Source organism: Lutra lutra, chromosome 1 (assembly GCF_902655055.1).
Source record: "Lutra lutra chromosome 1, mLutLut1.2, whole genome shotgun sequence".
NCBI classification, from domain to species: Eukaryota; Metazoa; Chordata; class Mammalia; order Carnivora; family Mustelidae; genus Lutra; species Lutra lutra.
Genome location: NC_062278.1, coordinates 153,682,331 through 153,706,860, shown reverse-complemented (window position 1 = coordinate 153,706,860; position 24,530 = coordinate 153,682,331). Strand labels below are relative to the sequence as shown.

The following is a 24,530-nucleotide window of genomic DNA, read 5'->3' as shown; positions in this document are numbered from 1 at the left end:
CAAGCAAGAAGAAATTCTGCCAGAGGACTGCCTTTGGAGCCAAACTCTAACTCCTCCCTGAATCTCCAGCCTGTAAGACTTCCCCCTCAGATCTTAGAATCGCCAGGCCTCCACCATTGCATGACCTGGTTCCTTAAAATAAATCTCTCTCTCCCTCTTCACTCTATTCTGTTGATTCTGCTTCTGTGGAGAACCATGACCAATACAACAACCAACGAAGAATTCTGAAGGGAGAGCAGCGAAAGCAAACTATTTGGGGACCCCAGGACTGGAAAAACAATGTAGTGGCAGAACATCTTAGGATACCTGAATCAATATCAGAAGATGACCCAGGCGCATCGTTTCCTGAACTCCAACCTCTTGGTAGGCTCATTTCTTCCCCAGATTGAACAGAAGTTCTACAGCAACAGCAGGTGAACATGGCACAATTCACAAGGGGAATCATTTGGATGCCAAGCAGGGATTGGGGAATCAAGTGGAAATTGGGAATTTGGAATCAGTGGAGGATCAAGTGGACACAGGAAGTGCCCTTCTTCCCTGTTCGGTTTGAGACCCCCTCATCACTGAGCAGCAAGTACCTGGGTTGAGAAGCACTTAGTATCACCACAGTCTGGGGTTATCTCACCACCACAAGTGCCCAGCCTGGGAAGCCTCTTCATTCACGATGGAGCTGACACCTTTTTCCCACCTCAACATACTGAGAAGAATCCTGCCATGCCAGCTTAGCCCTGGTGGAAGCCTTTTTAGTTTCACAGGTGGAGTCTTCCTTACCCTACTGAGAGTCACTTGGCATTCTGGTCTAGAGAAACTGAATGCACCCCCTCATGTTGCACAGCAGGGAGCAATGTGGACCTCAGTGGCACTAGGTAAGCCAAGAGGATTTTTGAAGGCTATGAAAATTAAATTGTCATTGGAACCTTAGTCTAAAAAAGTAGGACAGGACCTTGTGCTAAATAAACCTAAACAGAGGGACTGCCTCTTATAATAGAATAAATAAATAGGGCCCAGAGTCTCCTAACATAATAGCCAAAATGTTCAGGATGCAGTGACGCCTGGGTGGCTCAGTGGATTAAGCCTCTGCCTTTGGCTCAGGTCATGATCCCAGGGATCTGGGATCAAGCCCTGCCCTGCATCAGGCTTTCTGCTCAGCGGGGATCCTGCTTCCCCTCTCTCTGCCTGCCTCTCTGCCTACTTGTGATCTTTGTCTGTCAAATAAATAAAAAATCTTTAAAAAAACGTCCAGGATATGAATGAAAAATACTCATCATATGAAGAACTGGGATAGTACACTTTGAATGAGAGAAGACAATTACTGATACTAATGTGAAGATGAATCAAATGTTGGAAATATCTGACAAGAATTTTAAAGCAGCCATTATAAAAATGCTTCAGTAAATCTGCAAATCCACCTGAAACAAATGAAAAATAGGAAATGACAATAAAGAGAGTTATAAAAAAAAAGAAATTACAGAACTGAAATATTTAACAATGGAAAGAAAAAAAATTGCTGGATGAATTGAAAAACTGTAATGGAGATGACAGAGGATCAGTCAGTGTACACGAGGACAGATCAATAGAATTTGCCCAATATGAACAGCAGAGTGAAAACAGACCAAAAAAAAAAAAAAATCAGATCCTCAAGGACTTATGGGACAATAACACAACATCAACACATTTAAGGATAGGGGCAAGAGAGAGCAGGATGTGTTCTGATAAGTAACTCAGTGTAGATAGTTGGTTCATAGAGATCCAGAAGGAAGGTCAAAAGCCCAGAGAGAGAGCAGGTTAGGATGAAGTCTTCAAGGGCCTTGCTAGTAAGCCAAGTCCTCTGAAGTTTATCCCCAAGCTAGAGGGAATGATGAAAAGATTTTATGCATGGAGGTACCTTGATAAGCTTACTTCTTTTAAAACAGAATATATATATATAATTTAAATTTAAAATATTGACTGCACAATACATTTAAATCTTTCAAAATTTCGAAAGCATTAAAAGCACACTTCATACCACTGACCACAGTTACCCTTCTCTTTAGGTAAGTCATGCTACTGGGTTTTTCCTGTGAATTTTTCCGGAGTTATTTATATATATACAAGCAAATATGTGTACACATATATACATTAGAAACATGTATTTTGTTCCTCTCATTTTATACAAATAATGGAGTAGTATACCTACTTACTGTTTTGGATTGTGCTTTTTGTACCTATCATTTTGCACCCTGTACTTAATCCTAAATTTGAAGAATTTTCTGTATTAATTAATAAGCTTCTTCATTTTTCCCTGCCGATGATTAGTTTTACATTGTATGGCTATCCCATCATTATTTTTCACTTAGTTCTCTAATGATCTTTCTGAATATGTCCTTTTGCTTAAAGATATGTGTATTATCTCTGTGGGTTTAATTCTTAGAGGTAGAATTCCCAAATGAAAGGGTATCTACCTACCTACCTACATATAATATTGATAGATATTGGTAAGTTGCCCTCCCTACAGACGGTACATTTATAATCCTAAGAGCAACATATGAGAGAGCCCATTTGGGGGCGCCTCAGTGGTTCAGTCGTTAAGCGTCTGCCTTTGGCTCGGATCATAATCCCAGCATCCTGTGATTGAGCCTCATCTCGAGCCCCATATCTGGCTCCCTGCTCAGCGGGGAGCCTGCTTCTCCCTCTCCAGCTTTCCTGTACTTGTGTTCCCTCTCTCTCTCTCTCTTTCATAAATAAATAAAATCTTTAAAAAAAATGAGTGCCCATTTCTTCACAGACTTAGAAGTACCCTGTGGTACTGAGCTTTTGGCTTTTTGCAAATATGATAGGTAAAAAAAAGTCTTTAAATTTGCATTTGTCTTTTTATGTGTTTAATAGGTTTATGAGCCATTTATAGTTCTTTCTGTTCACTATTCTGATTTTTATTACTCACTTTGTCCATTTTTATATTAGGTTTTTGCTCTTTTCTTCTTACCCACTTGTCATAGTTTTTATATTGAGGGAAATTATCTTTTTGTCTTTGATGTAGGTTGCAGTTTTTTTCCTCTTTGTCACTTAACTCTGCTCATAATGTTTTATTTCTTTATTATGCAGACATTTCATATTTTATGTTGAATTTATCCATTATCTGCAATGGCTTCTGAATTTTGTGTCATATTTAGGAATGCTTTTCTCACTCTGAGATTATGAAATAATTTTCTCCTGTTTTCTTTTATTACTTTTATGATTTTATTTTTTTACCTTTAAGTTAGTTATGCATTTTGGAATTATTCTAGTGGTGTGTGAGGTATGCTTATGTTACTCATTATTTTTGCAGTTTAAAAAAAATTAAAAAGCTTAGGGGTGTCTGGGTGGCTCAGTTGATTAAGTGTCCAACTTTTGATTTCAGCTCGGGTCATGATCTCAGAGTAATGAGATCCAGCCCTGCATCGGGGCTCTGCATTTAGCAGAGAGTCTGCTTGAGATTCTCTCTCTCCCTCCTCCCTTTGCACCTCCCCTTCCTCTCTCTTCCTCTCTAAAAGAAAAAAAAATTTTTTTTGATATAAAAGATAAGTTTTCCTTGGGACCCAATGTAGTCTCTGAATTTTCAGGAATTGCTAATGTATTTGTTCCAGTATTTCCACTTTCTTCCTTTGGGGTCTCTTCTATTTTTCTCCCCTATCTGCAAGATTCTCCCCAATCTTTCTGATAACTCTGTTCCTGTTTTACTTCGGTCCCCTTTCTCATATTTCCCCCCACCATGTTTCTCACTATGTTCCACTAGTTTCTCAGCTACCTGGCATGCCTTCTTGGCATAATTTCTGCAGTGGTTGTTATTTTCTCTCACTTCTTTCCCAAGCCATCAATTCACGTTTTATCATTTCTTGTTACTTTGATATTTTTTTCCTGTTCCTTCATTCATGGGTGTGCTTTGATCATTAAGTTTTTAATTTCTTAAAAATGGTCACTCCATTTCTTCATCAAGTGTCTTACAATGAGAGATCTTCACTTGCTTCTTGCCTTTCTTGCTCATTTATTTTTTTCCACTTTATTTTACTTTGGTCTTTTAAGTGTTCCAGAATTCATCGTTCATTACTCATTTATTGTTATCTTCTAGTGTTTTTATATAGTTCCTGAATTTTTCCTTTTTTATTATTCATCATCAAAGGAGTTTAATTTTCCTGAATAGTTATTGTGAAAGATTTATAGAGATTGGGGATGTGGTCCAGGCTAGCTGGAATATTTTTTTATAACTGGGCTTTATTTCACCAAAGCCAATGAAGAAAGGAAGATTTTCTGTTTTGTTTTGATTTGACTCTTATTTTTTGGTAATGAAAAGATTTTTTTTTTCTACTGTACAAAAGAAAGAATGCTTCCAGGAAACAGGGTTCTCTGTATATATTCCTTGTATATTGTTGCCATTTCTTTGAGGGGAAGAAATAAGTAAAGAAAACACTAGGTCTACAGAAGCTCATTGAGCCAGCTGCTCTACCTCTCCTGTTTCAAGCAAGAGTTGGTGCCTCAATTTGTGTCCTTTGCCTTTGAGAAGGGTAGTTTCATGGGTACTTACTGAGACCTGCAACTACAGAAAGCTCTCTCTGGAACCTTTTATCTTCTCTTCCTCTATTTTAGAGCCTTTCCTCTTACATTTGGTCTCTGTAGTTTTAATTGTCTCCTGGAAATCCTGTAAAATTTCATTTACATTTTGTTTTTCATTTTCCTTGTTGCTTTTTGAATGATCTCCAGAATGACAAGAGGGAAATGTTGGCTTTCAGAGTCCAGAGTGCTAACCATTAAACAATGGAAAAATGTTGACTTTCAAACACCAAGTTCAAACTAGAAGTCAACCTAGATGTTGTTTAAACTGCAAAGAGCTCAATAATACATATTTATTTTAAAAGTCATCTGGTGGCATTTTCAGATGGAATTGTTGCAGGCCACCAAGATCACATACCCTAGCTGAATGCTAATAGCATTCTGCCATCCCTAGTCCAATCAGCTGTGGCCCAGTGGTGTAACTGTGTGTCCTCTGGGCTGTTCCTGTCTATAGGTAAAGGATGAGTCTTAGAGAAGCAGGCTGTCATAGCAGGGATAAACTCTTGAAGTTGAAGTAATTAAGGTCAGTGAGCCCTCTAGCCCAAGTACACTTGCTTCAAAGAACAGACACAATGGAAAGTACATCTCATATGTGTGGTGTTTTCTTTCTTTCCAGGTGAAGTTTTTTGTTTTTTTTTTTTCTTTTTTCCCTGTTAGCAAGTGCCTTAAATTAGAGTCGTAACATTTTTTTTTTTTTTTTTTTGGAGGAATAAGAAATTTCTTTTCAGTTCTAGCCAACATCTTCCCTTGGTTGAAGAGGGAAGCCCCAGCAGTATTTACCTTTTATCACCTTTAGGACTTTGGACATTGCAAGTTAATCTTTTTACTTTTGTTTCTCTTTTAGGTTCGTGATACACACACACACACACACACACACACACACACACACACACACACACTCTCTCTCTCTGTGGGTTTGTAAAGATCTCATTCAACCATTTATCCTTGACTTTTCTATTCTAGGTATCTTTCTAGAATGTCACTTGTGTGGACACTGACCTTTTATGATGAAGTTTCCATTATGTATGTACTTAGTATCTTTGGATTCCTTTTTTTCATTTGCAAGGTTTGTACTAACTAGTTTCCTGTAGAAGTGTCGATGTCCTCCCTCATGTTTGTTTTTCTAGCCAGGAATAAAATAGACAATTCTAGCTTTTGGGGGATCTTCTAACTTTAAAGTGAGCCTTATATAGCTGTAGGGAACTTTGAAAATATAAAGAAAATCCCTCAGGAACAACTGCTGTCAGGCATCTACCACTTTGTTATAACCTACTTTCCTTTGCTTTCCAGGGGGGCTGACACAGGTCACTTTGTCTAATGCTTGCCTTAAGAAACCTCTCCCATAATGTCTTGTGAAAGTTGGGTAAATAAATACATGCGAGCACTTGTGTCATATGGTAAAACTTTCAAATGGAAGCTGAGAATGATGAAAGTTGGTTTTGGTTCCTGTCTAAGCTGCTGTAATCAAATTTAACGAGGCACAGAATTAGAACACAAATCAGTCTTGAATGGGTTGCATGGTTTCATATGTAAGACCCCAACTCTGTTATAGGTGGCTTATCTCTTCTCCAAATTTTGTGAATTATACTGTTTACAGATGACCTCAGGGTAAACTGTTTTTTTGTTTTTGTTTTTGTTTTTGCCTATTGAGATTGGAAGGATTTACCCATTTTTGCATTAATTACACTAAATTTCCAAATTATCCTTTCCTCATCCTCAAGTTTTTGAAGGTTTTCCAAGTCCCAAGATATAAGTATTTGTTGATTCTTGAAGCATAATAGGAACCTGAATTGATATTAATTGTTAGCTGCCATTAATAAAGTATCCACCAGGCATTACTTCACAACTTTGTTATAAAATGGGATGTTTTAGCAATTGGTATTGTAACTCTTTTTATTTTAGGTTCTCTGAAGCTATAAAATGATGTGAAATCAAGTATAATTGAGTAGCGATAAGTTTTCAGGCTCTTTTCCAGAATATGATAATATCAGGCTTCTCCTTTGACATTTTAATTATGGTGATCCCCTTGTAATGTCAAGACCACTTATTATAATCTTCTGGTAAAGTTATTACTGGCTTTTATTCTTCAAAATGATATTTATTTTTCATTAAGAAAGTAATCCATATTCATTGTGGGAAAGTTGGAAAGCATAAATAAGGAAAAACATAAAAAATAATTAAAATTTATAAGAAATCCAATCGCCCAGAAATAACAACGGTGAACTTTTGGCATATTATTTATCCTTCTGTTTTTTTCAGTAGAACTCACACACATTTTTTTCTAGAAAAACAAAACAATTGAGATCATTTAATATAGTTTTCCATCTGTAATTTTCATTCATAAATATGTTGTGAATATTTTTCCATATCAGTAATAAATCATTTTTATTTTGTATTTATACAATACAATAAATAAAAGTATATTATCTTTTATATCAGCAATATATCATATTTTTAAAATATTCCATTTTTATAGCACGTTAGGACCCTATCTCCGAGATACGTCATAACAAATTTAACCAACGTTCTTTCATTAGACATTTCAGTTGCTTAAACAAATTTGCTATTGTAAATAGCATTGAAGAGAATGTCCTCATACATATCATTAATGGTGTTTGTTTAATTATTCAAACAAGGGTTTTTTTGGTGTCCCAAGATTCAAACAGTGTTTATTGTAGAAGGGAAAAAATGTGCAAAAGCAAATTTTTAAAAAATTGCATTATAGGATACTTCAGCACTCAGATGTAACCATTGGTAATATTTCCTGTGGTTGTGGTTATCTTCTAGTGTATTTCTAATTTACCTCTTTACATAGGATTTTCTATTCATACTATTATTTTCTACTTTTTATTGAACTATGTCATATATAGAAGAATACACAAATCAAAAGTGTGTACTTTGGTGGGTTTTCACAGATTGAACACATCTGTGTAACTAGTTCTCAGATTGGGAAACAGCATTACCAGTTCCCCAGCCTTGCCCTTTAAAGCCAGTATTTTCCTGCCTTATGATGACCAACCACTCTCCTGTTCTAACACTACAGAATAGTTTTGCCTGATTTTGAGCTTTGTGTAATTGGAATCATCACTATGTACTCTCTGTGTCTAGCTTATTTTTGCTCAGCAGAATATTCACAAGATTGTCATACTGCTCTATGTAGTTGTAGTTTACTCATGCTTGTTACTATGTAGCATTCCACTGGTGAATATACCATAATTTTAGTCTTCTATTGAAGGGTATTTGCATAGTTCTAGTTTGTTTTTATTATTAATAGTGCTGCTATACATCAAATGCTTTTTCATTTCAGCAATACATTTTCCATTTTGCTCTTCATTTCTTTTTGTCACTTTGGTTTCTTTAACTCACTAACAGATGTCCTTAGAAAGCTCACAAACCTGATGTGATAAGCCAACTGTCCCAACCATTTATTGACCAATCTATCTGACTTAGATGATCCATGAACAGACAGATAGATGGGAAGATAGGTAGATAGATAGATAGACAGACAGACAGACACATATGGATCTTTCTCGGAACTTTCTTTCCTGACCTGTCCTGAGCTACTACTGTTCTACCAGGTGATCTCAAGCCAGTAGCACATCTTAAAACCTGGAATCGCAAATCACCTCTCATTATTGTTCCTTTTCATAATCTTTTGGCTAACATTACCCATTTATGTCTCCAGGTGAACTCTGAAACCTTTTTACCAAAGTAGGAGTAAAAATTCAAATGAATTTTTTATTGACTGTTTTTTAATGTATTAATAAATTTGGGGATGATCTGTCATCTTTACAGTATTAGATATTCTCACAAAGGAATTGAGAATAGGTAGAAGCTGATAGAGACTTGATAACAAAACAACACCCAACCTTTACTGCATAAATCAAGCAAGTTCATGCAGCAAAACCCAAGATGAATACAATTAAAAGGCAAGTGACAATCTGGGGAAAAACAGGACAGATGATTATTTTAATATGTTAAGCATCCTTTTAAAATAGTAAGAAATATATAAAATTCTCTAAAAGATAAAATTACAAAGTTCATGAGAAAAGGCAGTTCTGCAAGTATCGGTATTCAAAACATGGTGTAATAAAATATTCCATATCACTAGTAATCAAAGCACTGCTAATTATAACAACTTCCTATTTTTATTTAATAAGATTTGAGGAACACAAGCACTCATATATCCTGGTAAAAGGCAGACAAGAGTAGATGTTTTCATGGCAATTGGCAGTAATTATCAAATGTGACTAAACATTGACCCAGCTATTTCAATCTAAGAATTTTCTTTAAGATTGTACAACGATATTTGTACAGAGATGCTCATCTTCATGTTGTTTATGATAGAAAAGTATTGGAAATAAACAAAGTATGCAAATATGATTGGTTAAGTTGTGGTACAGCCACATAATGGAATATTTGGTACCCATAAAAATGCATTAAAAGGAAAGAATTTTGTGCCCTATTAAGGGAAGAAGTCAGATGAAAAAAATACAGCATGTAGTTCACCAAAAGTATGTGTTAATACAATATTGTATTCTCTCTGCTGCCATCTTAGCAGGATATAAGCCAGAGAGATCCAGGAGGGAAAAACATTGTTCTGGAAGCCAGTTGCTTCTGAACCAGCTTTGTGTCTTGGGGAAACCTCTTCCTTTTCATGTGCTTATCCTCTCTCGTCTGCTAATAAGGGCATCATACCTAAAGTGATCTGTGATTCATGGACGTGAGGCTTCTTCAGCTCTGAGATGCTGTTTCTGTTGTTGCACGGGAAATCTAATTGTGTTTACTGTAGAAAAGGAAGATGCTTTCCTCATTTCCCCAAAAGGTTTTCTCATTGTTCTCTGCCTTGTCCATTTAGAGCTACTTTATTTATATCTTTATAGGAAGCATTTATCCCTTTTGAGCTCTGATCATTCTTTTTAGATTTGAGGTGATCAAAGCTGCCACTTCTGTCTTCCACTAACTGGGCATCTTAGAAGCTCATTTAGAATTCTCAGAAACCAAAAGCCAGTGAAGTGAAGTGAAAGGGACAGATATGTCACCTTGGGAGAAATTCCAGAGTGCCATTATCACCTGTAATGGGGTGTTTTTTTGTTTTTTTGTTTTTAAAGATTTTATTTATTTATTTGACAGAGAGAAATCACAAGTAAGCAGAGAGGCAGGCAGAGAGAGAGGAGGAAGCAGGCTCCCCGCTGAGCAGAAAGCCCGATGTGGGGCTCGAACCCAGGACCTGGGATCATGACCTGAGCCGAAGGCAGCGGCTTAACCCACTGAGCCACCCAGGCGCCCCAGTAATGGGGTGTTTTGAAGGAAGAAATCAGTCTGCATTTTCCCTGTGCCCTTTGATTTGTTTCTTCGTGCTCATCGAGGGGCTTGAAGATGGCAGCTTATGGAGGTTCCCCTTTGCCTTGCAGCCTAAGAGTGAAGCCTTATTTCTAATCTATTTTTGCCAACCAGCAGATGCACTTTCTCCCCGCTCCCAACCCCAACATCACATGGGCAAGGTAGGCCACAGATTTACTTTAACAAATAGCATAAGTGGCATGAAAAGAAAATATTTAAAAAAAAATAGTTGGAATTCCTGTTGTGATTTGTTGGTTAAATCTTGAAGTTGGTTTGCATCATACAGGCATGAGGTTTTAAATCATTTAATAGAAGACTTTTAATGATGGCAACTTGCCTGTTCTATGTGTTTATTGCCATTATTTGGAAACTAAATGGGCAGGTCACCTTTGTCTGAATAGCAACCAAGTAATGGGAGTTTCTGTTCTTACCCATCACATGCAAAAGGAGAGGGTAGGGAACTCTGGACCCCACATGTGAAAGCCTGAGGTCCAGCGTTTTCCTCTGCATCTCGCAGGAAGGCCTATGTATGTAGTAAAGGTATGGACATCTGAGCCAGATGGACTCTAAGGTTAGACACAGTCAGACCTTAGCTGTCATTTGTTATTTATCTCTCTTACAGTCAGAACATGTAACTGTGAGTCCACACTTCTCATCTGTGAGTTGTGGTAGTGGTCGTGGTTGCCTGTAGAATTTTGTGGGTGTTAAGAATATCAAGTGTAGGGGCGCCTGGGTGGCTCAGTGGGTTAAGCCGCTGCCTTCGGCTCAGGTCATGGTCTCCGAGTCCTGGGATCGAGCCCCACATCGGGCTCTCTGCTCAGCGGGGAGCCTGCTTCCTCCTCTCTCTGCCTGCCTCTCTGCCTGGTTGTGATCTCTCTGTCAAATAAATAAATAAAATCTTAAAAAAAAAAAAAGAATATCAAGTGTAATACACACACCCAAATATGTATACATATACATACACATACATATATGAAATGCTAAATGCTAAAGCATCTGGAACATAGTAGGTGTTCAACCAATAATGGTAGAGCTATCAAAAATCATTATTTTTATTTTTGAAGTATAGTTGACCTACAATGTTATATTAATTTCAGGTGTACAGTGTAGTGATTTGACAGTTCTGTACGTTACCCAGTGCTCACCACAATGAGTGTCGTCACCATCTGTCACCACACAGTGTTATTAAAATATTACTGACTATATTTTATATGCTGTAGTTTTCCTCTTCATGACTTGTTTATCAAAATCATTATCGTAATCTTTATTATAATTCTCAGCATATTCTTTGGACAGTGTTTCAAATATTTGCTATAATTTATGATGAAATTAGATTAGTTTTGTTTAAAGTTAGGCTTACTTTATATGCCTATGAAAGATACCTTACACGGTGCCTGGGTGGCTCATTAAGTGTCTGCCTTCCGCTCAGGTCATGATCCCTGGGTCCTGGGTCCTGGGATTGAGCCCTGCATCAGGCTCCCTGCTCAGCAGGAAGCCTGCTTCTCCCTTTCCCACTCCCCCTGCTTGTATTCTCTCTCTCACTGTGTCTCTCTCTGTCAAATAAATAAATAAAAATCTTAAAAAAAAAAGAAAGATACTTTATAGACAGAAGTGTGTATGACTTGAACCTCTTCATAATAAAAATTGTAAAACAATAAGTATTAATAATATTTCAATCATGTGATAATTATTTAATAATAATAGTAGTAATAATAAGTAGTACCTTTTTTTTTTTTTCTAAAGACTTTATTTATTCATTTGAGATAGAGAGCATGAGCAGGGGGAGAGACAGAGGAAGAAGGAGAAGCAGACTTTCTGCTGAGCCAGGAGCCCAATGTGGGATTCAATCCCAGGGCCCTGGGATCATAACCTGAGCTGAAGGCAGATGCTTAACCAACTGAGCTACCCATGTTCCCCAAGAAGTACCTTCTTAAAAAGAGAGTATTACTATCTTTCCAGTGAGAACTGTGAAGCTTCTATGATTATCCACAAGCAAATCCTCTCTCACCCTCAGAGGTCCCTTCTTGCTCTTTATAGTTTTACCACATTTATTGCTAAAATATTTTGGCTTTCTACATTTTTGAAGTTTTTATAAAAGGGATTATAGTGTGCATGCTGTACATGTGTGTTCATGTGGCATGCTTTTCTGTCTCAACATTATGTTTTTAAGAGTCATCCACGTGGATGTGTATTGTACCTACAGTGTGTTCTTCTTCACTGAAGTAGAGAACTCCATCATGTGACACACATACACACTGTTTATCTTCCTCCCATTTATGGATGTTCGGGGTAATTTCCAGGTTTTATTTAATTTGTTTTCCTTTTTGCTTTTTTTGAAGCAACTGCTAGTAATATCTTCTATTGGGTTGAACTATGTGAAATAGGTATTTTTTTTAAAAGATTTTATTTATTTATTTGACAGACAGAAATCACAAGTAGACAGAGAGGCAGACAGAGAGAGAGAGGAGGAAGCAGGCTTCCCGCTTAGCAGAGAGCCCGATGTGGGGCTCGATCCCAGGACCCTGAGATCATGACTTGAGCTGAAGGCAGAGGCTTTAACCCACTGAGCCACCCAGGTGCCCCTGAAATAGGTATTTTTTATAAATCAGAATGGTACAGACTTAGAAAGTTCATGTGATCCAACCAAATTCCTATCTCTTGCTGTATATTTGCATCCTTATACCGGAAATGCCAGTTCATAGGGTAGGTGCCTCATCAGCTTTGAAACTGATACTTCATCATGTCACAAAGCAATTGCACCAATTTGTATGTACTCTATGGAAGCTGCCATCATCCCACCTCCTGTCAACACTTGATAAAGACTTTTTATTTTGATGGGTGTGCAATGTGGTTTTCATTAGCAGTTCTGTAATTACCGATGAAGTTAAGCATCTTTCATATGTGTATTTGCCATTTGTATGTAAACATGTGCAAGCAGCTTTGGAAGCTGCTAATGGGCAGAGGCGGAAGCGTCCTGTGGCTCCTTCTAGAAAAAGCCAGTTTGCCTGTTGGTGGTGATGTGATTGGTGGTGAAGGTGGTTATGCTGAGGGATCAGGAGAAAGAGAGGAGGCTGGAGAGAGAGCTTCCATCATCTGAGAGAATACGGGTATCATTGTGAACAGAATGGGGGCAGAAATATGAATGTTAAAAGTGAGGTCTCAGGCAGAAATGGGGAACATGTTATTGGAAGTGGAGGAATTGGATCCTTGGTCTAAGTGGCAGAGATCTTGACTGATTGTGTTCTAGTGTTTTGTGGAAGGTAGAATTTTTAGGTGATGAATTTGGGTATTTAGGTGAGGAGACATTCCAAGCCAAGTGTTGAAGTACAGCCTGTCTGCCCTTGCTGTTTATAGTAAAATGCAAGAGCAGAGAGCGAAATTAAATAAGGATTTTTAAGCAAAAGGAACTAGAACGTAAAGATCTGGAAAGTTCTCAGTCTACCCATATTGCAAAAAAATGAGGAAGTATGTCTCGAGGAAAAATCAAGGGTGTGGCCAGACAGCCACTTGCTACAGTAGATTATGTGCCTCAGGGACCCAGTCAGCCATTTCAGGAGAAACCAGGAACAGAGCTTTGGTTACCCAGGAAAGAGTGGTAGAGGACCCTCTTGTTTGATGGCTTAACTTTCTACGCATTGCGTGGGAAGTCAACAAAGTTTTTGAGAATTTATTATGAGTGGAAGCACTGACTGTTTAGACTAGAGAGACAGGATGAAATGAAGGCAGCCTGATGGCCTTCTGAGATTCTACAGGATGGGCCAGTAACAGGTGTTATCCTTCAAGAAGGGGTAAGAATGATCCTGAAGGCATTCTGAGGTCCCCAGGGCTGCCACTGTCTCCGTGGTCTGGTGGGTGGGACTCTCTCTTCCTCAGTTACAGAGGGCCAAGCCCTACACACAGGGCTCAGGGGGTGGGATAGCCACTCTGGTGGGCTCAGGAAGTAGGGCCACTCTGGGGGGTACAGAAGAAGAGAATTATCCTTGAGCCTTAAAACCTAAGAGAATTTCCTCTGTGCTCAGACTTGCTTGAGACCCAAGACTCCTTTCTTCTTTCTAGTTTCTCCCATCTAGAACGGGAATGTCAACCCAATGCCTCTCCTACATATTGCACTTTGGAAGAAGATAACATGCTGAGTTTCACAGGTTCACAGCTGGAAAAAGAATTTTACCTCAGGATCAATCATTGCTCAAGTCTCACTTGTACCTAGTTAGGTGATATTTAGAGGAGAGAGATTTTGTACTCAGAGTTGATGCTGGAATGGGCTAAGACTTTTGTGGCTACTAGAATGGGCTGAATATATGTTACATGTGAGAAAAACATGAATTTGGGAGACCAAAATGTGAAAGCTTTTGGGCTGAGTTGTGTCACCCCAAAATTCCTATGTTGAGGTCTTAACTCCTTTACCTCAAATTGTGACCATTTTTGGAGATAAGATATTTAAATAGGCAGTTAGGTTAGAGTGAGATTATTAGGGTGGACTATAATCCAGTATGGCTGATGCCCAAGAAGAAATTTAGACATTGACATGTACAGAGGGAAGACTGTGTGAAGACACAGGGAGAAGACAGCCATCTCCAAGGCAAGAACAGTGGCCTCAGAAGAACCCAAGTCTGCCAATCCTTGATCTCAGACTTCTAGCCTCCAGACCTGTGAGAAAATTAATTCTTGTGTTCAAGCCTCCTGGTTTATAGTACTCTGTTATAGCAGCCTTGGCCAACTGATACACCTACCCATATGGCAATGCCATTCAGTCTTGATTAATGTAGCTTTATAATAAAGACATTCCATAATGAGTAGAGGTAAGGAGAGTAGATGTTCAAGCCTTGTTCCTGATCTTAAGGGAGAACATTCAGTTTACTTATTTATTTTTTTATTTAAATGTTGTTAGTTAACATACAGGGCAATATCGTGATAAATTCAGTGAGCACCCAGAGCACCCAGTGCTCATCACAACAAATGCCCTCTTTCATCACTGAGTATGATGTTAATTTTAGTTTAGATTTTCTTTCTTTTTTCTGAAAATGCCCTTTATATAATGGAGGAAGTTTCCTTGTAGTTTTAATCTACAGAGGGCTTCTGTAATGAATGGGCATTGAAATGATCATATGGTTTTTCCATTTTATTCTGATAATGTGGTGAATTACACTGGTTGATTTTTGAATGTTGAACTAACCTGGAATTGCTTAGATAAAACCTGCTTGGTCATTATATGTAATAATCTTTTTGAAATTTTGCTGGGTTGGTTCCACTAATACTTTATTGAGGATGGTTACATCATGTTTATGGTCTTCAGTTCTAGGCAATTTGGGGGAATTATATATTTGATTTCATACCTGGGTTCAGCCATTCATTAAAAATGACTTTTAAAAATATAGTTTCCCATAATTTCTAGGTAAACACTGCTGGAGGGTGCTTCTTTGAAATACCACCTTTTCTACTGCTGAGAAAATGGCTAAATAAGATTATTTTACTGTACTTTTTCCTTTTGCAGAAAAGAGCTTATTGATTTCTAGTTTATATTTTATAGTCATGATGAAAACTTAAAGGAATATAGTGTATATAGGATATTTTAAAAAATACTATAATATATTATATTTTGTAATTATACATAATACTTACAATTTAAAATTTCAAGTCACAGGGGCGCCTGGGTGGCTCAGTGGGTTTAGCCTCTGCCTTCAGCTCAGGTCATGATCTCAGAGTCCTGGGATCGAGCCCCGCATCAGGCTCTCTGCTCAGTGGGGAGCCTGCTTCCCCCTCTCTCTCTGCCTGCCTCTCTGCCTACTTGTGATCTCTCTCTCTCTCTGTCAAATAAATAAATAAAATCTTAAAAAAACAAACAAACTTCAAGTCACAAAAATTTAGAATTTTTGGATCCTGTTCTTTGGCATTTTGTGGAAATCCACACTAACCCTCTAGCTTCATTGTGTTGAAAAAAGTGATTTATGTATTTTTTTATTTTTTCTAAGTTAAGTGTTGGGTGGGATGAATGAAACTGGCAGATACTCAGGTACCTTGTCCCTCTCTCTGCAGCTCACCAAAATTGTCTGTAACTCTTTGCTGAATGTGAGAGTAGAGCAAGATAATACCTTAGATCAAGCTGTATTAATTCTGTGTTAATGACAAAAGTTGGTTGATTTTTGTCCTGGTAGAGCTTTCTCCTTGCCCTCAATTTGTGATCTCTCCTTAATTTCTCAGGTCTTGTGTCATCATCTGTACTTGGTATTAAATCATGGGGAGGAAGCTGGACCTGTCTGGTCTGACTGATGATGAAACAGAGCACGTTCTCCAGGTGGTTCAGCGAGACTTCAATCTTCGAAAAAAAGAGGAAGAACGGCTAAGGTGAGATGCTTCTATTGCCCTCCTGGGTACCATGAGACAGCTTTCCCGAGAGTGTTCCTTGCTGCTAGCCCTAAGTTTGAAGTCTTTATGTCATATACACACACTTCTGTCAGGAAGAAAGCCCTGTCCTTTGTAGAAAGATTCACCAGCACTGGGCATCGTAATGTCAGTTCAGAATGTGACTTTTCACACTCCCCATCAAGATTTTCTTTGGGCTCTTCAACCTCTACATTTTTAGCTGTAGTAAGTTTGTGAGGACAGTGGCTGTTTTGAGCTTGCTCTTGGCTTTAAATTTCCCGTACAAAAGAATTAGACCTGTACAATCTGCTGCTGGAAAGCACAGCTCCTGTGGTATAGGAAAAGGGCACTGAAGGACTGAGACAGGAAAAGGGCCCACTGGACCAGGCTGTGATCACCTGGCCCAGCACCACCCTCCTAATTTTATAGAGGAGGAAACTGAGGCCGGAGAGGGGCCCTTCTGACTCTCCAATTGGTATTTCCTTGTGGAGTGTTCTGGGAGATACCATTGCTACTCAGTTGGGTAGAAATGTCTAAATGTGGAAGAAGTCAGAGTGCCCGAAGTGAGGTTATATGTTGGGTCTAGTGTGTTGGAACTAGACGGTCAGTCATTGTTAGCTGTCCTCATTCATCTGTTACTCATCAGGATTGTACAGGTTTATTGTGGTACTGTCTTCTTCCTTAGCCGCTGAGCTCAAAACCCCAGTCTTTATGATTCCTCCCCTGATTTGGTCCCCACACAGAGCTGGGCCAGGCAATGTTGATTCTGCCTCCTCACCATCTGTCCCTTACCTTCTCTTGAGTCTAGCTTTTATCACTGTCATCCTGGGAATTGCCATAGTCTTTATGACCTTCTGCCTCCACTCCTCCAAGTAGCCAGGGTTGTGCCACATCTGAGCCCCAACCATGTCCTTCCCCACTCAGCTTAAAATTGGTGTGGATTGTTTTCCTTTTCCATTAGGATACTTCAGACTTTGTTTCTTTACAGTATTGTCTCCCTTGCTAGGTTATAAGCACTATGGTATAATCATCTTTATTTTTACCGTGTTTTGTTAGTCTCTTGTATTGTTTATATTCAACATGTACTTGTTAGAGGGAAGACAAAAAAAAAAAGTCCTGTTAATTAAATAATTAATCTGTTTGCAGACCATGTGGTAGGCCTTGTTGAAGCTGTTGGGTAAATAGTGAACAAAACCATTCTTTGCTCCATGGAGTATATATTCCAGAGCTAAGCTGATGAATACCATAGCCACCACTCATAGGTGGTGACCGAGCACTTGAAATGTGGTGAGCCTGAATTGGGATACACTTAAGTGTAACATACACACAAGATTTCATATTTAGTACCAAAAAAGGTATAATATCTTATTAATAACTTTTTATTGATTTCACTTTGAAATACTCATGTTTTGGCTATATGAGGTTAAACAAAAAAACACTATGAGTAATTTTCCCTATTTCTTTTTATTTCCTTTAGTATGGCTACTAGAAAATTCAAAATTATGTTTATGTCTCACATTATATTTCTATTGGATGACTCTGCTCTAGAAGGAGAGGCAGAGGAAATGAACAAATAAAAATGTATTTATATATGTTCAATAATGGTGAGAGGCACAAAGAAAAGTAAAGCAGGGAAGGGGGCAGAGCCCAGTGTGGGGTGGCAGTTGCTGTTTTTCCATGGGCTGCTCAGGGAAGACCTCTTTGGGGACATTTGGGCAGAAATCTGAAAGAAGTGAGGGAGGGAGCTCTGCTGCTATCTGGGGTGACATTAAGCACAGCAGAGGGAACCACAGATGTCATCTTTCTGACTCAAGGACATGCCTTGTATGTCTTCTGAGGAGCTAAGAAGGAATGAGCCAGGGAAGCATTGTACAGAACAAAGTCTTAGCAACAGCCTGAGCCCAAACCATGTAGTAAGTAGGGAATCTGTGGGGAAGCCCTGGATCTTATTGTAGGTTGAGGAATCACAGAGTTTTTAGTACAGGATGACATGACCTGGCTTTGTAGGGTCACTGTGACTGCTCTGTGGGTAAGGCATCATAGAAAGGAGGGACAAGCAGCTGCGGAACTAAGAGGAGGCAGCAGGTGAAAGGTCATGCTTTCTCAGAGTAGGTGAGGGTCAGTGGGGTGGTGAGTGGTGGTCAGATCCTGGAAACAGGTCAAAGGTAGAGCTAATGGGAGAGGCATTTTGTTACTGGGATAGGCAACGTAAGTGGGAACAGAGTCAAGGAGGACTGTGAGGTTTATGGCTTTGGCGACTAGGAAAAATGAAGTTGCCTTTCCCTCAGTGGAGAAGACAAAAAAGCAGAGGGTTGGCAGTCAGCTGGAATTGAGAGCTCTGTCTTAAGCATCTTCAACTTGAGATTGTTTTTAGATGTCCAAGTCGAGATGTCAAGTTGGCATTTGTATATTTTCATCTAGAGTTCAGGTGGGAAATCCAAGCCAGACACAAAAATTTTGTAATGAAAATGGTCACCAAAGGTCAGCCCCAGAGCTGGGACATATAGTATAATACCAGTCAACATTAAGACTATTTGGAATTTGTGGCCACTAATTTACATTGAGACCAATTTTAGCACCGTGGTGTGTGTTTCTCCTGCATTATTCAGCTTCTCTCCTCACCGGGACCATCAACAAGAACCACATCTTCCTCAGTTTTGTGTCCCAGGCTCTGGGCTCGGGGTCTGGCCCTAGTAGACATGCCCTAAATGTCTGTGGAACAGATGGATCAGTGTAGATTGTCTGTCAACCTGTATGGTCAGTTTTATGTGTAGCTTGAAGAACCAGTCTTAATATTTTCTAGGAATCATTAAGGCCATCTGTGTATCATGCTTCATCTCCTGGGTACTCAAATATTGGCAAGCCATGAACTTATTTAGTGTCTTCTGATTGTGGACTTTTCTCTTAGCTCCACTGGAGTCACATGCTGGTCTCTGTAGAAGAGTTGCTTTATGCTTGGTTTGGGGAGAAGTGTATGAAACACAGTGAAGTTGCCACTGCAGTAGCTTGATGAGGTGGGCGCTGTCTTTCTTTGAGGTCATGTGGTCTTAGTCACCAGTAGTCAGCAGCTCTGCACAAATGCATGGTCTTGGGAACGTGTATGTATTGGGGAAAATATTACTTGAAGCCATCAGTGACTAAAGAGTGACACAACACCTCTTCCGCTCTTGGGAGTGGATGGCTTTCCTCTGAAGACAGCCATCACTACTGTCTCTGTGCCCATGTCCCAGTCGACATGCCTCTATGGATGCCTACAAACTCTGAATGATTTTCGTATAGGACCATACTATTGGATGAGAAGATGTTGAGACAACACCACCTCAAAACCAACGAAATCATCAAATATTTGCCTCACCTTTTCCATATTGCTCAGATTTAAAGTGCATGGGAGAGTCTAGGAAGATGTGTTCTAGCAGACTTTTTTTTTTTTTTTAATTTTTTTTTATTTGTTCAGCATAACAGTATTCATTATTTTTGCACCACACCCAGTGCTCCATGCAATCTGTGCCCTCTACAATACCCACCACCTGGTGCCCCCAACCTCCCACCCCCCACCCCTTCAAAATTCTCAGATCGTTTTTCAGAGTCCATAGTCTCTCATGGTTCACCTCCCCTTCCAATTTCCCTCAACTCCCTTCTCCTCTCCATCTCCCCTTGTCCTCCATGCTATTTGTTATGCTCCACAAATAAGTGAAACCATATGATAATTGACTCTCTCTGCTTGACTTATTTCACTCAGCATAATCTCTTCCAGTCCCGTCCATGTTGCTACAAAACTTGGGGATTCATCCTTTCTTTCTTTCTTTCTTTTTTTTTTTTTTACAGCTTTATAAACATATATTTTTATCCCCAGGGGTACAGGTCTGCGAATCGCCAGGTTTACACACTTCACAACACTCACCATAGCACATACCCTCCCCGATATCCATAACCCCACCCCCTCTCCCAACCCCCTCCCCCCATCAACCCTCAGTTTGTTTTGTGAGATTAAGAGTCACTTATGGTTTGTCTCCCTCCCAATCCCATCTTGTTTCATTTACTCTTCTCCTACCCCCTCGACCCCCCATGTTGCATCTCCTCTCCCTCATATCAGGGAGATCATATGATAGTTGTCTTTCTCCGATTGACTTATTTCGCTAAGCATGATACCCTCTAGTTCCATCCACGTCGTCGCAAATGGCAAGATTTCATTTCTTTTGATGGCTGCATAGTATTCCATTGTGTATATATACCACATCTTCTTTATCCATTCGTCTGTAGATGGACATCTAGGTTCTTTCCATAGTTTGGCTATTGTAGACATTGCTGCTATAAACATTCGGGTGCATGTGCCCCTTCGGATCACTATGTTTGTATCTTTAGGGTAAATACCCAGCAGTGCAATTGCAGGGTCATAGGGTAGTTCTATTTTCAACATTTTGAGGAACCTCCATGCTGTTTTCCAGAGTGGTTGCACTTGCATTCCCACCAACAGTGTAGGAGGGTTCCCCTTTCTCCGCATCCTCGCCAGCATCTGTCATTTCCTGACTTGTTAATTTTAGCCATTCTGACTGGTGTGAGGTGATATCTCATGGTGGTTTTGATTTGTATTTCCCTGATGCCGAGTGATATGGAGCACTTTTTCATGTGTCTGTTGGCCATCTGGATGTCTTCTTTGCAGAAATGTCTGTTCATGTCCTCTGCCCATTTCTTGATTGGATTCTTTGTTCTTTGGGTGTTGAGTTTGCTAAGTTCTTTATAGATTTTGGACACTAGCCCTTTATCTGATATGTCATTTGCAAATATCTTCTCCCATTCTGTCAGTTGTCTTTTGGTTTTGTTCACTGTTTCCTTTGCTGTGCAAAAGCTTTTGATCTTGATAAAATCCCAAAAGTTCATTTTTGCCCTTGCTTCCCTTGCCTTTAGTGATGTTCCTAGGAAGATGTTGCTGCGGCTGAGGTCGAAGAGGTTGCTGCCTGTGTTCTCCTCGAGGATTTTGATGGATTCCTTTCTCACATTGAGATCCTTCATCCATTTTGAGTCTATTTTCGTGTGTGGTGTAAGGAAATGATCCAATTTCATTTTTCTGCATGTGGCTGTCCAATTTTCCCAACACCATTTATTGAAGAGGCTGTCTTTGTTCCATTGGACATTCTTTCCTGCTTTGTCGAAGATGAGTTGACCATAGAGTTGAGGGTCCATTTCTGGGCTCTCTATTCTGTTCCATTGATCTATGTGTCTGTTTTTGTGCCAGTACCATGCTGTCTTGATGATGACAGCTTTGTAATAGAGCTTGAAGCCCGGAATTGTGATGCCACCAACTTTGGCTTTCTTTTTCAATATTCTGCTGGCTATTCGAGGTCTTTTCTGGTTCCATATAAATTTTAGGATTATTTGTTTCATTTCTTTGAAAAAAATGGATGGTACTTTGATAGGAATTGCATTAAATGTGTAGATTGCTTTAGGTAGCATAGACATTTTCACAATATTTATTCTTCCAATCCAGGAGCATGGAACATTTTTCCATTTCTTTGTGTCTTCCTCAATTTCTTTCATGAGTACTTTATAGTTTTCTGAGTATAGATTCTTAGTCTCTTTGGTTAGGTTTATTCCTAGGTATCTTATAGTTTTGGGTGCAATTGTAAATGGGATGGACTCCTTAATTGCTCTTTCTTCTGTCTTGTTGTTGGTGTAGAGAAATGCAACTGATTTCTGTGCATTGATTTTATATCCTGACACTTTACTGAATTCCTGTACAAGTTCTAGCAGTTTTGGAGTGGAGTCTTTTGGGTTTTCCACATAGAGTATGATATCATCTGCGAAGAGTGATAGTTTGACTTCTTCTTTGCCGATTTGGATGCCTTTAATTTCCTTTTGTTGTCTGATTGCTGAGGCTAGGACTTCTAGTACTATGTTGAATAGCAGTGGTGATAACGGACATCCCTGCCGTGTTCCTGACCTTAGCGGAAAAGCTTTCAGTTTTTCTCCATTAAGAATGATATTTGCGGTGGGTTTTTCATAGATGGCTTTGATAATATTGAGGTATGTGCCATCTATCCCTACACTTTGAAGAGTTTTGATCAGGAAGGGATGCTGTACTTTGTCAAATGCTTTTTCAGCATCTATGGAGAGTATCATATGGTTCTTATTCTTTCTTTTATTAATGTGTTGTATCACATTGATTGATTTGCGGATGTTGAACCAGCCTTGCAGCCCTGGAATAAATCCCACTTGGTCGTGGTGAATAATCCTTTTAATGTACTGTTGAATCCTATTGGCTAGTATTTTGGCGAGAATTTTTGCATCTGTGTTCATCAAGGATATTGGTCTGTAGTTCTCTTTTTTGTTGGGATCCTTGTCTGGTTTTGGGATCAAGGTGATGCTGGCCTCATAAAATGAGTTTGGAAGTTTTCCTTCCATTTCTATTTTTTGGAACAGTTTCAGGAGAATAGGAATTAGTTCTTCTTTAAATGTTTGGTAGAATTCCCCCGGGAAGCCGTCTGGCCCTGGGCTTTTGTTTGTTGGAGATTTTTGATGACTGTTTCAATCTCCTTACTGGTTATGGGTCTGTTCAGGCTTTCTATTTCTTCCTGGTTCAGTTGTGGTAGTTTATATGTCTCTAGGAATGCATCCATTTCTTCCAGATTGTCAAATTTGTTGGCGTAGAGTTGCTCATAGTATGTTCTTATAATTGTCTGTATTTCTTTGGTGTTTGTTGTGATCTCTCCTCTTTCATTCATGATTTTATTTATTTGGGTCCTTTCTCTTTTCTTTTTGATAAGTCTGGCCAGGGGTTTATCAATCTTATTAATTCTTTCAAAGAACCAGCTCGTAGTTTCGTTGATTTGTTCTATTGTTTTTTTGGTTTCTATTTCATTGATTTCTGCTCTGATCTTTATGATTTCTCTTCTCCTGCTGGGTTTAGGGTTTCTTTCTTGTTCTTTCTCCAGCTCCTTTAGGTGTAGGGTTAGGTTGTGTACCTGAGATCTTTCTTGTTTCTTGAGAAAGGCTTGTACCGCTATATATTTTCCTCTCAGGACTGCCTTTGTTGTGTCCCACAAATTTTGAACCGTTGTGTTTTCATTATCATTTGTTTCCATAAATTTTTTCAATTCTTCTTTAATTTCCTGGTTGACCCATTCATTCTTTAGAAGGATGCTGTTTAGTCTCCATATATTTGGGTTCTTTCCAAATTTCCTCTTGTGATTGAGCTCTAGCTTTAGAGCATTGTGGTCTGAAAATATGCAGGGAATGATCCCAATCTTTTGATACCGGTTGAGACTTGATTTAGGACCCAGGATGTGATCTATTCTGGAGAATGTTCCATGTGCACTAGAGAAGAATGTGTATTCTGTTGCTTTGGGATGAAATGTTCTGAATAGATCTGTGATGTCCATCTGGTCCAGTGTGTCATTTAAGGCCTTGATTTCCTTGTTGATCTTTTGCTTGGATGATCTGTCCATTTCAGTGAGGGGAGTGTTAAAATCCCCTACTATTATTGTATTCTTGTCGATGTGTTTCTTTGATTTTGTTATTAATTGATTTATATAGTTGGCTGCTCCCACGTTAGGGGCATAGATATTTAAAATTGTTAGATCTTCTTGTTGGACAGTTCCTTTGAGTATTATATAGTGTCCTTCCTCATCTCTTATTATAGTCTTTGGCTTAAAATCTAATTGATCTGATATAAGGATTGCCACTCCTGCTTTCTTCTGATGTCCATTAGCATGGTAAATTCTTTTCCACCCCCTCACTTTAAACCTGGAGGTGTCTTCGGGTTTAAGATGAGTTTCTTGTAGGCAACATATAGATGGTTTTTGTTTTTTTATCCATTCTGATACCCTGTGTCTTTTGATTGGGGCATTTAGCCCATTAACATTCAGGGTAAGTATTGAGAGATATGAATTTAGTGCCATTGTATTGCCTGTAAGGTGACTGTTATTGTATATTGTCTCTGTTTCTTTCTGATCTACTACTTTTAGGGTCTCTCTTTGCTTAGAGGACCCCTTTCAATATTTCCTGTAGAGCTGGTGTGGTATTTGCAAATTCTTTCAATTTTTGTTTGTCCTGGAAGCTTTTAATCTCTCCTTCTATTTTCAATGATAGCCTAGCTGGATATAGTATTCTTGGCTGCATGTTTTTCTCATTTAGTACTCTGAATATATCATGCCAGCTCTTTCTGGCCTGCCAGGTCTCTGTAGATAAGTCTGCTGCCAATCTAATATTTTTACCATTGTACGTTACAGACTTCTTTTCCCGGGCTGCTTTCAGGATCTTTTCTTTGT

General features: G+C 38.9%; 1 protein-coding gene across 7 annotated transcripts in view; it reads left to right on the top strand.

Annotated features, from left to right (window-relative positions):
- MYRIP (myosin VIIA and Rab interacting protein) overlaps positions 1–24,530 on the top strand; it is a 409,223-nt gene that overhangs the window by 40,449 nt on the left and 344,244 nt on the right. For 6 of the 7 annotated variants that reach the window (XM_047739949.1, XM_047739933.1, XM_047739939.1 and 3 more), the window contains exon 2: positions 16,105–16,248. In XM_047739949.1, coding sequence (XP_047595905.1) covers positions 16,139–16,248 — 110 coding nt within the window. In that variant the 5' untranslated portion in view covers positions 16,105–16,138. Of the gene's footprint in view, positions 1–10,045; positions 10,068–16,104; positions 16,249–24,530 lie in introns of those variants that run through there. The other variant, XM_047739924.1, reaches the window with a different exon arrangement.